The sequence below is a fragment of the Pavona decussata genome, unplaced genomic scaffold, assembly GCF_977016875.1.
Source record: "Pavona decussata unplaced genomic scaffold, jaPavDecu1.1 SCAFFOLD_202, whole genome shotgun sequence".
Taxonomy (NCBI): Eukaryota; Metazoa; Cnidaria; class Anthozoa; order Scleractinia; family Agariciidae; genus Pavona; species Pavona decussata.
In genome coordinates, this window is record NW_028145610.1 from 1822501 (window position 1) to 1841427 (window position 18927).

The window sequence follows — 18927 nt, forward strand, 5'->3', positions numbered from 1 at the left end:
GACGGAAAAGAGTATATAGAATACTCGGTGGAAAGGCAGACTAAAACTAGAACTGGCTCTGACCCTAGAGATACGCGAAAGATTAAGCCTAGAATGTACTCAGCTCCCGATCTACCAGCTGAGAGAGATCCAGTTCGTGTTTACAAAATTTATGCAAGCAAGCGCCCGGAAAGCATGAAAACGGATGACTCCCCATTTTACTTGGCGGTGAATAATCTTCAGCCGTCCAGCCTATCAATAAGAGCTTGGTTTAAAGCACAACCCATCAGGGTAAACAAGCTCAACAGTTTGCTGAAAGACATGGTAAGCGAGGCTCGTCTTGGACTAGAAAACAAGCGATTGACCAACCATAGTGCTCGTAAGCACCTCGTACAGAAGTTGAATGACAAGGAAATACCTCCAACGCAAATCATGCAGATCACAGGACACCGGAATGTTAATTCCGTAAACAACTATTCATCCTTGTCGGACAAGCAAAAAGAAAAAATATCCAGTATTTTGTCGTTCAGAGGCCAGAATGACAACCAAGAACCACGCGCCTCCACGAGTACAACCGAACTTGCTACGGAAGAACATCAGAGCATTCGTAGCCCTGAAGGACTTCAGATGCCTCTAACAGGGCTTGGATCATTAATAACCGGAACAATTGCTGGAGGAACATTCAACATAAATGTAAACTTGCAGCAGAATAGTTCTCCTGGTAAACGTGAAAGCACATTTGAAAGTAGTAGTAGGAAATGGAAGCGTGTAAGGGTAGTTGAAAGCAGCGATGAAAGCCAGGAGTAAGCTTAATAGAACGGTATGTTCAGATTTACTATTTTATACTGTTAGCCAAATTTCTAACCATATTTAATATGCCATTAGTTTATACCAGGGACCTACCTGTTTATACATTTTCATTTATATAGATTTTATTTGTGGCCTTTTCGCTTAAGTCTTACTTTGTATTAAAATAACTCGGCTTGGTTTACGATTGATACAAACATAAAACTGACTGTAAGCTTATGTACTCAATTTCAAACCTTAGTTTTTGAAATAAAAATAAAGCATCTCTTGTTGTATTGTGAGGATTTTATATAATAAAAAGAAAATTACATGGTCGCTTGGAGATACGAAATTTCTCTTCTCATGTTGAAAAATATTTCACTCGTTCGCTGCGCTCACTCGTGAAATATTTTTCAACACTCGAAGAGAAATTTCGTATCTCCGCGTGGCCATGTAATATCCTCTATATATCTTACCGTAGATATTTTATTTAACATGGCGCACAAGTCGGTTTCTTCATCGCCGATTTGCTTTAACATTTTTCGGCAATTTGAGCATACACCTAAACAATCAATAGAACAGTTAATCATTTCACACCCAGCAAATAGTTTATTGAACAACAGGGCTCTGAGTGTACGAAGGCTTGGATAGCACTATCCAGCGAGTGCGGGATAAAATTATCCGCTCTATTATTTTTGTTTAGATTCCATCCACTGGAAAAGGATTTGTCGGCTGGATAACTTTATCCACCCTTTGTGCAACTGGGAAGAGGATTCAAGAAGAATATGAATACTTACCGGAACCTACGGCAACAAAAACTCCAGTTGTCTCAAATATGTATAATGAATCGTCCTTATCAAGCCCCTTCTCAGCTTTTGGCCATCTTTTTCCCGCCTTTGCCATGTCCTGACATTGCTTCGGGAACTCTGCATCTAGTGTTTCCACCCCTACTCCAGCCCACATTAAGGTTCAATCGATGGTTTGGGCAAATTGTCATGGTACTACATTTGACTGCCTGTGGAAACTTTCCAACTCGACACATGATAAGGTCGAGTTCATCTACAAGACCGGAGAACTTATGGGCGGATAAATGAGTATCAATACTTTTAGTACAAGAGACTAACGGAATGATTTCGCTTGAGCTTTTCTTGCCATGAGCACAGGGTCCATTGGCAAGAGTTTTAAAAGAACAATACGCCTTCATGATTCACACTACACTACTTGTAAACAAAGTTTTTCTCACCATTTATTAACGATCACGTGAATGCCCATAAAAATTAGAAACGGAATATATATTATGTTATGTAATAATTTGTACATGAAAGATGATAAAATCGTATTTTTGTATTTTGACAAATGTAGTGTATGCCGGGATACTCACAAGATTATTATAGGATAGGAGCCTGAGAGAATCTGTAATGTCGGTTCATGTTGAGTTTGATCTCGTGGATTAAATCCGGTTCAATCACACTGATTTGCTTGAATGCGTGTTTACAAAGTCTACAATGGCGACGAGGATAAACTAGGAAGTTAACTTATCGAAGGATGGCCGTCAATACCGAGTTTGGAAACATAAACGCCTTCGATTGCACGGGCAACCCGACGAGCGTGGGCCCGCGTTGGAAACGATCGTTTGAGTTCTTCCTGGAGGCTAAGGGCATCACAAAGGACTCTCAGCAAAAGGCTTTGCTGTTACATTGTGCTGGCCAAGATGTACAAGATATCTTCGATACCCTAACCGATCCCGGACCAGTTCCTGCGGAAGGTGATACGTTGTATGCGAAAGCCGTGAGATCGCTCGATGCACATTTCTTACCACAAGTTAATGTCCCATTTGAAAGACACCAGTTCCGACAAGCAAAACAGGAGGAATCAGAAACTGCCGACCAATTTGTGACGAGATTATTCCAGCTTGCCGAGAATTGCAACTTTGGGACAGCCAAGGAGGAAAACATCCGCGATCAGCTAATCGATAAGTGTCGGTCGCATGATCTTCGCAAGAAACTTCTGGCAGTGAGTGGCAAACTTACTCTTCAAAAGGCCCGAGATGTTGCAAGATCCATGGAGGCCGCTGAACGCCAGGCACGATCGATTGAAGGTGATTCAAAAGGTGAAAATGTGAATACGTTGGACGGAGCACGTGGGAATTCGTGGAAAGGAAACAAAGGAAATTGTTATCGATGCGGACTCGAGGGACATTTCGCACGAGACTCGGAGTGCACGGCTAGACTAGCTACCTGCGGGAAGTGTAAAAAAGTAGGTCATTTTGCTAAAGTTTGCAGGACAAAATCCGATGACAAAACAAGGAAAGGAGACATTCGTCAGGTTAGCGAAGACGACGGTTTCGCGTTTACTATTCAAACAAGGGGAAAGGAAATACCAACCGTAGACATCGAGCTTGGAGAAGTACAACTGAAAGGAGTTCTTGTTGATTCTGGGTCCACCAGCAATGTCATTGACAGGGGTACATGGGAGATGCTGAAGAGAAACAACATCAAATGTGACTCAAAGAAATCAAACCGGAAACTGTACTCCTATGGCAGTGACGAGCCACTTACCACGGCTGGTGAGTTTGAAACTGAACTGTGTTATAAAGATAAAGTTTATCCTGCATGTTTTGTTGTTGTGGAGGAGAAAGCTAGGGCGATACTTAGCCGCCAAACCTCAGAGGAGCTAAGGATATTAAAGATTGAAATCAACACTGTCAGCCATGACGCATTGCTGGAAGAATATCCCGAGTGTTTTCAGGGGGTGGGGAAACTAAAGGGTTTCCAAGCAAAGCTCCACATTGACGAATCAGTCAAGCCCATTGCGCAGAAGTTGAGACCCCCACCTTTTGGGCTAAGAGACAAAATCGAACAGAAGCTAGAAGAGCTGGTCAAGTCCGACATAATTGAACCTGTCGAAGGCCCGACACCATGGGTGAGCCCAGTTGTAGTAGTCCCCAAGTCCTCAGGGGATGTCAGGCTCTGCGTAGATATGAGAAAGGCTAACGAGGCTGTAGTACGGGAGCGTCACCCCATACCCACTGTGGACGACATCTTGTACCAACTGAATGGGAGTACGGTGTTTAGTAAGCTGGATCTTAAATGGGGGTTCCACCAGATTGAGTTGGAACAACAGTCTAGAACTATCACCACATTTATTACTCACAAAGGGCTGTATAGATATAAACGCCTAATGTTTGGCATCTGCTCCGCCCCTGAATTGTATCAGTATACTATTCAGCAAGCGCTGGCCAGTTGCGAGGGTGCCTACAACATCCATGACGATATTATCATTCATGGTCGCACAGTTGAAGAACATGACAGTAGGTTGCGAAAGACCCTGGAATGTATCTGTGAGAAGGGACTAACTCTGAACAGGGAGAAGTGTGTATTCGGGATGTCACAGCTTACTTTCATGGGATACTTGCTGTCAAGCAAAGGAATTGGCCCTACAGAGTCACGTGTTGAAGCGAAGGTGCGAGCTAAAGAGCCTGGAAATGCTGAGGAGGTGCGCAGTTTCCTAGGATTAGTGAACTTTAGTGCCAGGTTCATCCCTAATCTAGCAAGTATCACAGAGCCCCTCCGAGCGTTAACAAGGAAGAATGTAACCTTTGTTTGGGGTTCAGAACAACAAACCGCTTTCGACACCTTGAAGAGTAGCCTAGGAAATGCAGAAACCTTGGCTTACTTTGACAGAAATGCAGAAGAAACAAAGCTTGTCACAGATGCGAGCCCTGTAGGACTTTGAGCGGTGCTAACCCAGGTCCAGCAAGGACAGGAGCGTGCGGTCGCATACGCAAGCCGAAGTTTGACGGATGTCGAGCGTAGATACTCGCAGACAGAAAGAGAGGCGCTGGGTCTTGTATGGGGGTGTGAGAGATTTCACGTCTATCTATATGGGGTGGACTTTACGTTGCTAACAGACCACAAGCCGTTAGAGGTTATCTACTCAACCAGTTCTCACAACTCGGCAAGAATAGAGCGGTGGGTCCTTCGACTTCAACCGTACAGGTTCCGCGTACAGTATGTGCCAGGCAAACAGAACATTGCTGACTCACTTTCACGGCTTACTGGAAAGGACGAATTGAGAATTAGTTCTGATGATGCAGAGGAGTTTATTAGGTTTGTAGCAGAAGCCTCAGCACCAGTAGCAATACCCATAAGAGAGATTGAAGAAGAGTCAGCTGTTGATCCAGAAATGTCACGTCTAAGGGAATGCATCTCAACGGGAGACTGGGACAAAGCCCCGCCACAGTACAAAGCCGTAAGAAATGAACTTTGCACCTTAGGCAAGTTAGTGCTAAGGGGAACAAGACTGCTTATCCCAACAAGCCTACGTCGGAGGGTTTTAGATTTGGCGCACGAGGGCCACCAGGGTGTGGTGAAGACAAAGCAGAGGCTACGAACGAAAGTTTGGTGGGCTGGAATTGACAAACAAGTAGAAGATCGGTGCAAGACATGTCATAGCTGTCAACTAGTTGGACTGCCCATTCCACCAGAGCCCTTGAAACATACAGAATTCCCTAGCCAACCTTGGATTGACCTAGCAGCGGATTTGATGGGGCCCTTACCTTCGGGAGAGTATGTATTTGTTGTTGTTGACTATTATAGTCGGTACTTTGAAGTTGACATCCTGACGTCGGTAACATCCACCAAAGTCATTGAAAGCTTGGAGAAGATATTTTGCACTCATGGATTACCACAGTCTCTGAAAACGAACAATGGTCCACAGTTTGTTTCCGAAGAATTTGAGAGGTTCCTAAAGGAGAATGACATAACGCACAGGACCTCTACTCCATTATGGCCCCAGGCGAATGGGGAGGTTGAACGACAAAATAGAAGCCTGCTTAAAACCCTGAAGATTGCCAAAACAGAAAGGAAGAACCTCTGGACAGAGCTGCGAAAGTTCCTGACAGCCTACAGGACGACACCACATAGTACCACAGGTGTTACGCCAGCCAAACTGTTGTTTAACAGAGAAGTCAGGTCAAAGGTTCCTGAGCTCAGAAAGTCTGGTTGTACCGACAGCGAGGCAAGGGACAAAGATGCGGAGATGAAACAGTCTACAACTGACTATGCTGACAAGAAGAGGAGAGCCCAAGTGAGTGATCTAGAACTCGGGGATCAAGTCCTATTGAAGCAGAAGAAAGAAAACAAGTTGTCAACCACGTTTGAAGGCGTCCCTTACAATGTTAGTGGGAGGTATGGGAGCGAAGTTGTTGTAACGTCACCTGAAGGCGTCAACTACAGGAGAAATGTAACTGATGTGAAGAAGTACCTGAGAGAGGCTGAGACCACAGATAAACAAGCCACTGGACATGATGCCATAAAAGAGAGTATCACAAAACGGATAGCAGAGCCACCAGGGAGACCAACCAGGGAGAGGAAGCCACCAGAGTACTTAAATGACTACGAGGTGTACAGACTAGGCTGAACTTTTGAACACTTTGAAGTGTTACCAAATTGAACTTATTGATGCGTTGTGTTGAACTACAAGATGTACGGACTATACTTAACTTTTGAACACTTTGAAGTGTTACCAAGTTGAACTTATTGATGTGTTGTGTTGAACTGCAAGATGTACAGACTATACTTAACTTTTGAACACTTTGGAACATTATCAAGTTGAACCTATTGAGATGTGCTGAACATTTTGAACAATCTGCTTTGAACAGATACATTGAATGATTCATCTGAACTCATTGGACAGTTTATATTGATTTGACGTTGTTGTACTATTGAAGCTCTATTTCTTAGGGAAAGAGGGGTTGTAGTGTATGCCGGGATACTCACAAGATTATTATAGGATAGGAGCCTGAGAGAATCTGTAATGTCGGTTCATGTTGAGTTTGATCTCGTGGATCAAATCCGGTTCAATCACACTGATTTGCTTGAATGCGTGTTTACAAAGTCTACAACAAACCTCTATTGGAAATAATTACGTCGATATTTTAAAAGTAGAACGGTAGAAAAGAATATGCAAATTAAGATCTTGTCCATTTCAATCAGTCACTTAGTCTGATTCGCCTTGCTATAAACATTCTTATAAACAAGCAGTCTTAAGCTATTTTGATCGGCCAACCTCCTTAAGAATATTGTAATTCTTCGTGCTAACTTATATCAAGAGATTTTAATAGATACTCGAAGACGAATTTTATGAAAGCGGGAAACCGGAAGTGATGGACATTTAGAACATTTTGTCTCGCAATTATTTTGGCACAAATACAATACAATAAAAATAAAACTAACCTAAATTGATAAAATTGTTTCAATCTTCTGACCAGTTGTTTTAAAACTGGAGTAAGAAACTCCAAATGGGAAAGATTTCGCCTTGGGAGTTCTAGGCAAAAAATTATGCTCGTATTAAATCGATGCTAATTATGCAAAAATGATTGCGAGAAAAATTGCAGTTTTTAGCCAACTGTGAGTGTCAACAGCGCCATAAAAACTCATTTACCAAGGGATTTCTTTTGATAAACTTCAAGCCCTATGTTTTAGCATAAACCACAGTAAACTTCATGTCAATCTGTTGTATCGGCCCGGGTGAAACTTTCGATTGTTTATACGGTACTTTTTGACTCATGAAAACCACGTCTTTTTGAAAAATCTACCAGAAATTTAGAGTTTATTGTAAAAGCCTGAACATCTCCCTGAGATACAAAGAGATATCATACTTGAAGATAATAAAATCAGAAAGATTAAATACAGCCTATTCGATTTTCTAGAGATCGACAAACTTGCATAATTTTAAGCTATCAAATTAGCATATTTATCCTCTCTTGCAAAAATGTCAATTTCTCCCCAACGAAAAAATATTTTTCAAAACAAACTGCACAGGGGTTCGTCTAACATGATAGGGTATCAAACTTGAAAGTATGAGCGAAATCGATTTTTTGACTGTTGCCGGCCAATGTCTGGTTTTTACTGACATCTGCTCTTAATGTGTTTTCGAATCAGATTAACTTTCTGTTACAGTGAAACTAAGGAAACCATGCTGTATGAACACACTACAAATATTTCTGGAATGTTGTGGTTAATGTGTTGGGAAAGAAAACCAACCAGATACGAGATGAAAAAAAATACCTGCTTTAATGGTAATTATCTTGTGGTTTGTGCTTGTCGTTCTGTTTTGCATGTATTTGATCGCAGAACAGTAAACATCCCAGTAGTAATTACCAACGTTCTTAGTTTTGGTGTAAACCACAGTGTTTTCTTCAACCAACCATCACTTAAACCTCTTCTCCGAGCATTCATGGATCTATACACTTCATGAATATTAGGCAAACTTTTTGGTGTCTACTTCTTGAACATAAACAGGAAAAATTTAGCCCTTAGAGTATGATTATTTGTTGATGTACATTTCAAAGGATCAAAGGATAAAAAGTATGTATGTCTTTGTGAAGTGATCTGACCGGCAACTCCCAATTCACATATTACCCTATCTAAGTCATAAAAATATAATAAGTTTATAAAACTGTCTATGGGATGACCATATTACTGTAAATTATGTTAGTTTGTGAACGGTTTTACCTGTGGAAAAAAAAATAGATCAAGAACACATTTTTCATTTTGTTTATATCGTAATGTCCTTCCTCCTGCAACATTTATATTTGCAGTATAAATATTTATTTTTGACTGTACACTGGGTAAATTTAGGGTTCCAAAGGGGTTTAGGGCTCGGTCGCATAAAGCATCTTAAGATAAGTGGACGTTTTCTGCAGTCTTTACAGGATTTTCTTGGCTCTCTGTCATCAATAAACTGCCTTGGATAAGCTGAGTGATTAAACATAGCGCTCGAGAAAATCCTTCGGAAGGCAAGGAATGACTCCAGAAAACTGCCTCCCACTTGTCTTAAGATGCTTTATGTAACTGGGCACATGATTCCATCCCAAAAATGGAGGCCTCTAGGGTCCCAAGACAGAAATATCGGGACCCTATATTTTTTACCCCAGGGATTCCTTTACCTAGAATCAGCAGTTTTGTCAGGGCTTGAAGAAGAGCCGAAGGCCTCAGGTTGCTTGCTCCATGGCACATTAGGTTCGGGTCTCAAAGACCCTCCCCCCTTGTGACTCTGAAAATTAACACCACCCTTAGATAGTACAGTTAATTGTGGTGGGTACGTACATGAAATTAATTAAAAATTAGACTGCTTGTCAATGTTGAGGTTATTTAAATCTGCCAGACAAACCACTGTCTTGCCAGTTGCTTCAGCAAAAAACTGGTACTGATAAAGTAACACATTGCTCATTTATATGAAAAAGAGAACAAAAAAGAGGTGTAAAATTTTGAGATGGAAAACTATAGAACAGCATAATTGACTAGGATTATTAAAATGAATTCCCAATTATATATGAGCTATTTTTGAATAAGAAGAGAGGACAAATCAACACAAACATCCTCGGATCAGTTCAAAGATCACCAAAGGCATATAATTTATGGAAGATTTCGTGTAGGAGTACTAAAAATAATTCCGCAGGTTTGGACGGCATCTGGTGGCAGAATCTCGGAATGAATTTAATCAGAGTTTAACAAATCTTTATACAAGCAGAAGAGAACCTAGACTAACATTTTTATAATACTTGTGTACTTGAACAGTCTGATTTCTCACTAGGGATTACACAATGTAGTTAAATAAGAAACTTCAGGACGTGTTTTTGTTGACGCACGGTTCTCCCCATCACGTAAACTCACAATATCGGACTTGGAGAATACAAGCGTCCCACCATATGCATTTCACCCCCTTACAGTCTCCGACACCAAATCCTTCTGATAAAAAGTCCCTCTGTGGCCTTTTTTTCAAGCAAACCCAACCTGTTTTTAACCGCAGAATCCCCACCCCCGGTAATGTATAACCCTGAACTCATTCTGACCATATAGATGACGTACCTTAGCTTTGGTCAGAATTAATAACCGGCTTAAAAATCCGGTTCTCGCGTGACGCATCCGAATGTTGTAAATGACGTGACCTTAGCCTGATCAGAAATACTAAGCCTGCGTGATTAATCCGTTATCGCGTGACTTGCATCCAAATGGCACCATGGGAATGATGTGAACATCGTCCCGACGTCCAACACTTTCACTTTCTGGTATCAGACTCGGGAGTGACGAACTGGGAAACAGAACAGGGCAGAACAGGGCCTTTCTGCATTAAGTTCGATATTTCTCTTCCGATGACTCAAAGGTAAGTTGCTTGTGGCAAGGTATTCTGCAATTTATACTCCATAAGTTATTTTGCTTGCGAATCGTTCGACAAAATTGTGACATAACTCCATCCAGACGGCAATTGGACAGCATACGCAAGCATGCGGGTTGTTAATTCAAGGTGGAATTTAAGGACTGTTTTCGCCTATTCGTTAATAGTAGCATCATATTCGCATATTCCCATTTACGGTACTACTCCCTGCTTTGATCGAGGGAGCATTTCTATATTTAATTCGAGGGACATCTTTGACTGCGATGCTCCGTTTTGACTGATATTGCTATCGCTGTGTACGTTGGCTAGTTCCGATGGCCTACCAAGCGTTCGGATGCAAGTTCCTTGCGGGCTTCAAAATCATCTTGGTTTTAATTATTCGTGTTAGTTAGGACACCAATTTTGCTTTATGTATACGCCGCTGTTGCGGTAAAGATTATCATCGCCAGAAGAGAGGAGTTGGATATTTCCATCATCAGCGGTGATATTAGACTTATCATTGACATTCTGGAACAAACAAGAATCCAGAACATTCCAGTATTCTCCTACAACTGGATTTTCAAAAAGCTTTTGACACAATTGAATGGAAATTTATCCAAATAACAATTACATTATTCAACTTCAGGGAATCTATCCGGCGTTGGGTTTCTACCTTTTACACTAATACCCAGAGTGCTGTCCTAAATAATGGTTTCAGTACAAACTATTTCGCACTTTCAAGAGGAGTTAGACAAGGATGTCCCTTATCCCCCTATCTTTTTATTCTTGCAGTTGAACTTTTATCTTGTAAGATTAGACAAGACAAGGAAATTCAGGGAATCAATATCTTTCAAAGGAAATTTAAAATAAGTCAATTTGCCGATGACACCACCCTCCTGAGAAAGAATAGCAATTCAGTCAGAAGAGCCATCACTGTATTAGATAACTTTGGCGACATATCTGGTTTAAGATTAAACCCCTTGAAAACTAAAGCCCTGTGGGTCGGGCCTTGAAGACATTGTGAAGAGAAACCATTCGGATTTAAGTGGCCTAAAGAGCCTGTTCGAGTCCTAGGGACGTACATTTCTTATGATGAAAAGCAAAATCAAAAATATAACGTCAAAGCCAAACTGCAGAAATTGCAAACTGTTCTAGACATCTGGAACTGCCGCAATCTTACAATATTTGGAAGATGCCTCATAGCCAAAGCCTTGGAATTTCGCAACTGGTTCACATGATTTCAAATCTTGACATCACAAATGACTATATACATGCTGTTAACTCTGCCATATTCAAATTTATCTGGAGAAAGAAAAAAGACAAAATCAGACGTAAAGTAATGATCTCAGACTCTGTCAAAGGAGGTATACGCGCACCCAGTGCAGATGTCATGGCAAAGTCGCTGAACTTTGCATGGATTTCGAGATTTTTACCTGAAGGGCAAACTTACAAGGAATCTTGGAAGGTCATTCCCAGTTGTCTGTTGGAAAAATTTGGACAAGAAGTTTCTTGCGCGGATAAATTTACCCCAGTTCTATAAATCGATTCTTTAAAATTTTCTAGAGCTAAAAATATCCTATACAAAGATTCTCCATATGAGGAATTTGTGTTATTCAACAACAAAGATATTCTGCTGGATGGATCTACTATCTTTTATAGAAATTGGCTGAAGAAAGGTGTATACCTTATACAAGATCTTCTAAATTCGGACGGTAATTTTCTACCGTACCCAGAATTTATAGAGAAATACCAGGTAAAGTGTAATTTTCTTGCTTACCGGCAAGTTATCTCCGCAATCCCTAGACATGATCTTAAAGAACTACCATATTATAATGTAACTTCATGTCTACTTACCGTCCATGGTCAATTTAATAATAGTTTGGCTAACGACTTACCCACAAAACAACTTCTAGACAAATTACCTAGTCTTTACGATTTAGATCTCTTTAACCTAAACATCAATGAAGACATAAATCCTGATGAGAATTTTGCATACAAACAATTTCGATCTAATTATTACTCCCCGTACAAATTTTCCGAGATAAAGAGGTCCGTATTGGACTCGTCTTTATCCTTTATACATCAGAACATTAGGAGTCTAAAAAGAAATATTGAAAATTTCCAGGATCATTTACTTCATGAATTAAACTTTAATTTTAGCTTAATAGGCCTCTCAGAAACACGGATTACCAATGCTGATGCTAATTTTCTCACCTTTAATCCTGATATACCAGGTTATTGTTTTAAATATGTCCCAACACCTCTCTCTGCCGGAGGTGTTGGTATGTACATAAAGGAAGGAATTAGCTATAAGGTAATTGAAAAAACTTTGAATGTCTCTTTTCAAGGACTGTGGATAGAACTTCAATTTCCCAAAAAGACAAATGTCATCTGCGCTATTTTGTATAGGCAGCATAACTCTCCTGAGGATTTTCAAAACTACCTTGACTCGTGTCTAGAGAAATATAGCTCCTCCTCCAAACCTATTTACATTCTCGGCGACTTCAACATAAATCTCCTCAATTTCGAAACTTGTAGATACGCCAACGACTTCCTACTTTTACTCCAAAGTTATGCTCTAACCCCAGTTATCGATAAACCAACCAGGGTCCATAGCAGCTCTGCCACACTAATCGATAATATCCTTGCCAGTCAAGTTGATGATCTCGATTCCGTCTTAAGTGGTAATGTTGTGTCAGACATCAGTGATCATTTTTCCCAGTTCTGCCTCTTGCCTGCTTATAAACTGCAATTTTCACCTACAGCCATCTGTCGTGAATATCGCGATTTTTCTTCCTTTTCTGACGATTCTTTCCTAAATGACCTGGAGCAAATTGATTGGGACAGTATAGGCCACTCGAATCGCGATATAAACAAATCATTCTCCACTTTTTTCCACAAAACTCTCAGGGTGTTAAATAAACACGCTCCTACGAAAATTACCTCAAGGCGTAAAGCCAAACAGCAACTGAAACCTTGGATCACAAAAGGCATCAGGAGATCTATAAGTCTAAAAAACCAATTCTATCACTCGGGAGAAAACCAAAAACATAAACTCTATCGCAATAAAATTTCAACTTTAACTAGATTAAGCAAAAAGCTTTATTTTCATAACTTTTTCTCGCGAAACTTACACAACACTAAGAAAACATGGAAAGGGATAAATGATTTAATTGGCCGCAGGAAGAAACCGAAACAGACAATTACCTCAATAAGAGCACCGAACAACAAGAGAGTGATTTCTGACGCACAGGATATATCGAATGTGCTTAACAAACACTTTGCTACCGTGGGCCATAAACTGGCCTCGGGGACGCCACATTCAAAACTTAATTTTCGTACATACCTCCAAGGGCTGTCGCCCGCAAATTCAAACTCTTTCTTCTTCGATCCAATTATACCTGCAGAAGTTAGTAATGAGATCGTTTCCTTATCATACAATAAAGCTCACGGATTATACTCATTCCCAGTTCGAATATTGAAATGCGCTAGCCACATATTAACAAGCCCATTGGCAAGGATTATGAATTTATCGGTTGAAACAGGAACTTTTCCCAATAAACTAAAATATGCAAAAGTAATCCCCGTTTATAAAACCGGCGACAAACTTGAATTTGGAAATTATCGCCCTATTTCACTTCTATCTAATATTAATAAAGTGTTCGAGAAACTAATGTTCAACAGAATTAAAAAATTTATTGCAAACCACAATATATTATCCACATCACAATACGGCTTTCGCGAATATCATTCCACCGAACATGCACTATTAGATATAATTAACAAAGTTCAAACAAACATGGATAATAAACTTTTTTCATGTGGCATATTTATTGATCTGCAAAAGGCTTTCGATACTGTTGATCATGGAATATTACTGCATAAACTCAACCACTACGGTGTACGAGGCATTGTCAATGATTGGTTTCAATCATATCTATCATGTAGGTCTCAATCAACTCAAATCGGTTCTGTGGTGTCGGAGAAAGAAAATGTATTATGTGGCGTTCCTCAGGGGTCAATTTTAGGACCGTTACTATTCCTTCTATATGTTAACGACATCCAAGCTTCATCTAGTAAACTAGATTTCTTTTTATTCGCTGATGACACGAATCTGCTATTTGCTGACAAATGCTTAAAGACCCTGGAGCTTATAATAAACAAAGAATTGGAAAATGTTTGTGATTGGTTACTAGCTAACAAGTTGACTTTAAATACTAAAAAATCTAATTACGTATTATTTCACCCTCGTCAAAGAGCGACAGCAAATCGCTTTCACATAAAAGTATTCGACTGCGAACACAATGTGTTCGAACACCTTGAACAAAAAGATTGTGTTAAGTATCTGGGTGTGTTGATCGACAGCAACCTCTCTTGGCAATATCACATTAATTATATTTCGCTTAAGATAAGTAAAACAATTGGTATTATATCACGGTTGAGATACGTTCTACCCACTTCTATTCTTCTTCATATTTACCGTTCTCTAATCCATCCTTACGTTTCTTACGGTCTTTCAGTATGGGGCCAAACTTCAAAATCAAATCTGGAGAAAATCTTAATCCTCCAAAAAAGAGCCTTACGTCTAATTTATTTCCGCAATAACAGAGAGCATGCCATCCCGTTATTCGTATGTTCTAATATCCTTCCAGTTGACATGCTTTATTTCAAATCTATAGCCAGTCTTATGCATGATATCAATAACCAAAGTGCTCCCCTGAACCTAATAAATCTTTTTGATCGAGTAGATTCTGTGCACTCGTATAGAACCAGGTCTGCATCCACGGGCAAATTTCATATAAAATGCTCAAAGCTGACACAACTGAGCCACTCATTTTCGAGATTAGGTTGTAAAATCTGGAATGAATTACCGGAATCTTTCCGTGCAAAAACTAAAGCCTCCTTTAAGAAATGCCTTCAGACCAGATTACTAAAACTTCTTGATCAAGAGGATATTTATGTTGACGTCAACACTCTGATTAAAAACTTCAAATATCAGTGGTATGATTAGCTAATATGAAACTTTCTTTTTTAATTTTAATTTAGACAGTCATTATATTTTACTTAACTTATTACACATTAATTATTGGTATATCTTTAAATTATATTCTGTAAATATATACTAATCAACTGCACTACCCGCCTAGATTAGCCTATGCTATTTGCGGGCTAGTGCATTCTTGCCTTACCTTCGTGAAAAATGTGCTTTAATAAATTGAAATTGAAATTGAAATTGAAATTGAAATTGAACATCTCCTAGAGATGGCGAGGTCGACCGTCATAGATAAAACAAATTTCCTGTCAGAACAGATGTTCCCACTTTCATCAGAAACCTCTATTAACTTACTTAAAATAAAAATAAAAAACAAAGATTATTATCGATTATTAATTAACATGGAGAAAACCGAACTCAAAGCGAAAACAAAGAGGGCTCGTGATTTACGGGTAGACCAAATCCCCCTGGAATCGTTTTTCAGTGAAATCCAATTTTTATGCAAAGACAATTAGCTAAGAGAATTTTACTTTAAACTTTTGCATAGAATAATAGTCACTAAAAAGGAGTTGTTCTTGTATGGTAAAAAAGACGATATGCTTTGCGAGTACTGCCAAATGAACGATTCAATTATTCACACTTTACAACTGTACTTTGACAAAACATTTTTTTTCAGAAGTTATAAAGTGGTTCAATAATGAAAATGCCACCTCCTTACGCTACTCACAGATAGAAATATTATTTGGTAGAAAATTTGATGATAAAAAGTAGATTCGTATTTCGTCAAAAAGCTCAACTTCACCCTTCTATATGCTAAGTATTATTTATACAATCAAAAGCTATTGTGTAGTGAAATTTCCATGATTGATTTTATAGCAAATCTTAATTAGAAATATTCATTGGAAGAATTTAGCGTGTAACACTGTCGCAATATTATTATAGAATGAATATGTAAATGAAAAAAAAAATCATCATAGCGGTGATTAGCACTTATCCGCTTCGAATCCTTCGATCGATACAGCAGCTATATTCTGACTGTTGACTGTTGTTTATCAAGGAAGCAAGGACTTTCACAACGAACATAGGGGATTCCAGTTATAACCGTAATGATGTTTTCACTGGATTTAACGGCTATGTTAGCAAACAAAGAATATTATTTAAGTAAAACTGAGTTGTTTTCGTACCGACTGAAAAGAAATCGGCCACCTCTCCACAACGGCCACTTTTCTACAACGGCCACTTTTTTTGTCCCGGTGGACACCTCTTGTTTAAACCTCTCTACAACGGCCACCTCTCTACAACGGCAACGGCCACTAAAGTGCGTCCCCAACTGCCAAAATAACCTCTCGACAACGGCCAGTTCAATTTTTTTTTGTAAAAACCTTTTTTTTATAAGTTGATGCAGTAATCGACATTTGTCTTCGGAACATTACGTTTCTGTATCCATTTTAATGATATACGTATTTTGATTGTGTTCCATTTATATGCTGCAGTAAGCATAAATTGTCTATAATAATATAGCGAATGTTGCGAACCTTGCTCGTTTCGTCTTGTTAACATTTTGATTCAAAACATTATTTACGTTTTATTGTGTATTTTATCTGTAGATATTTTTTAAGATTGGATTGCCATTATAGGCTACAGTAAGCATGAACTTGGCACAATAAACATGTTGTACTTCCCGAAAAAAAATGTATCAAATTACACCCCAACCTCCCCATAACACTTTCTTCTGTCCCCAAGGTGGCTGTTTCAATTCGCGTTAATTTCAACTACACTAATTAACACAAGCGATTACCTACAATAAGGTAATCCTCTATTCAAGAATTGACAATACGAAATAAGCACACTGTATCTATAAATCATACCTCATATTTTGCCTCCTTAGTGTTTGAGACATTGCCACTCTATTCCAAGACCCTCCTCAATAACTCAGCGAGTAGTCCAGGAACCCCCCCCCCCCCGCCCCCTTTAAACACTGCCAAAAAGTTTATAAAATTTATCCCCCCGATAAATATTGCACTGTCCCTTAGGTGTATAAGTAAAGTCGTGAAAATAGCATTTCACATAGTTCCTTGATAAACGTGAAATCTCAATGCTTGTACTTAGAACTATCCGTTTCCAATTACGTATTATGTATTGGGTCATACTCTCTAAGTGCCATTGTTCGAACAGTTAAATGTTACCCATTTATTGCCAAACATTTTCTCCAATAGTTAATTTATCTTTAGGAGATGACATGCATGTATCTGAGGACCAAAAGCGTTGGGTGGTTATCGGGATCGCTTTCAACAAGCTGGTACAGCAAATTCGCCCATTTGTGGAGCAGTCTTTACAGGCAGAATATCAGAGATTACGATCCAGCCATAACATTCATGCCCAAACTGCACCTGGAGTTCTGAAGAAGCATCCCAAAAATCTGAAATATGAGAACATTAATGGCAACAGCAACCACAAACTTCCCTCAGGAAAACTTGACTTTTCTAAATTTGACTACAGAGTAAAAAGTCATGTTGACCTGGCCAAACTTTACCTTCAACCTTTCATGGCTAAGTTCAGTGCATTTGATGGAAAGTGTGATGGTTCTGCTGTTCTTTTGCTTCTTGGTGACGTACCAGTGTTTTCTCCTGCTATACAAGCATCAGCCAAGGTAGTGAGAGAACATGTGAGAAATGAGTGGGCCCACTGCAACTTCACAGACTGGGATGCACCCAAGTTCCAGAGCTGTTTTCAGGAGATGCAGCAACTTGTCCAATCCATCGTCCTACCCACTGCGGATGAGACCAGGCTCTTGTTAGAGTTGAATGACTGGGAGACCAAAGGTTTTTATTGTACTTTAAATTCAGTCAGTGTTCTAAGAATGCTAGGTTTAGAGTCTCTGTGTTTTCATAGATGCATGGTAACATACAAAGCAAGGGCAGATGCAGGAAATTTTTATAGGAGAGATCCAATGTTACCTTTCTCAAGTGAGTCTCTGAGGGTTACCAACAGTTTTTGCGAAATTAAGAGCGACTCTCCCTAAGAACCTCATATTCAATTATTATCTGAGAAATAGCAGTTTCGCTGATGACTCTTCCATCAATTTCTCCTGGCAAGTAGGTAACAAATGTGAAATACGAACGGAGAAAATTAATTTGAATTTCAAGTGGGTTTCGAGCACAGAAAACTTCGAATCACAGAATTTTAAGAAAAATTAACTTTCTCCGTTTGTATTTCATATTTGTTACCTAATTGCCAAGGGAAATTGATGGAAGAGCTATCACGGAAATCTTTCTTTTTAGATAAAAATTGAGTATGAGGTCCTTAGGGAGAGCCGCTCTTAATTTCTGTACATCATTTGTACACATTCGAATGCATGATTGACATTAATTGCAAAGAAATCTTCAAACATTCTTCTGTAATGGATCTGGTGATAAACCATGTGCAAATTTCTTTAGTGTCAATGCCAACAACATGTTGCTTGCTCCAGGTGTTCAGGTAGCGGGGAGCGCAGGGAAAAAATTGCGATCAGAGTCGCTTGTAACTCGGTGACTTAATTTGGACCGAGATTTTATTTTGGAAACCCTGCAAAATTAGGGAGCCTTTTCTTGCGAGTAGAAAAGGAGTGCACGGGGGGGAGGGGGGGGGGGAGGGGTATGAGGACAATTCCTCATACCCCTCCCCCGGGCTATGGACCATAACCCCAAACTATCCAGCTAGCTAGTATTGGCCTCGTGGCTTAGTCGGTACTGTATCAGCGATCAAAATACGAAGAGACAAGGGTTCGAATTCACCTAGATCAAAGATTTTTCCTTTAACTGCTATGAACTGCATTTCTTTACCAGGTGTCGGGTAATACTAGCCGATCACGTGGTTTAGCGACCGCGTGCGATTAGTTTTTTTTCTATCATACATGTTGTTTATTTCAAAGAAATGTACAGCGCATTTCGCGGATCGGTACAAACCGAAAAGAATTAATTAAAGACAATCAAGTTGTGGAAAAACTGTTGTTCGTCTCAGGTACCAAAATC

General features: G+C 39.5%; 3 protein-coding genes across 7 annotated transcripts in view; all 3 read left to right on the forward strand.

Annotated features, from left to right (window-relative positions):
- Positions 1 to 18927, forward strand: part of LOC146461068 (uncharacterized) — a 177152-nt gene that overhangs the window by 108273 nt on the left and 49952 nt on the right. The window lies entirely within an intron of this gene.
- The window catches only part of LOC146461071 (uncharacterized), a 79445-nt gene that overhangs the window by 55532 nt on the left and 4986 nt on the right, over positions 1 to 18927 (forward strand). For 2 of the 4 annotated variants that reach the window (XM_085087311.1, XM_085087312.1), the window contains exon 2: positions 17149 to 17739. The exons of 1 other annotated variant lie outside the window; for it this stretch is intronic. In XM_085087311.1, coding sequence (XP_084943437.1) covers positions 17157 to 17739 — 583 coding nt within the window. In that variant the 5' untranslated portion in view covers positions 17149 to 17156. Of the gene's footprint in view, positions 1 to 9848; positions 9934 to 17148; positions 17740 to 18927 lie in introns of those variants that run through there. One more of the 4 variants, XM_085087310.1, reaches the window with a different exon arrangement.
- LOC146461074 (uncharacterized) overlaps positions 9864 to 18927 on the forward strand; it is a 59016-nt gene continuing 49952 nt past the window's right edge. Inside the window, exon 1 of one of the 2 annotated variants that reach the window (XM_085087319.1) lies at positions 9864 to 9933. The gene's annotated coding sequence lies outside the window, so the exon portion shown is untranslated. Of the gene's footprint in view, positions 9934 to 18640; positions 18767 to 18927 lie in introns of those variants that run through there. The other variant, XM_085087321.1, reaches the window with a different exon arrangement.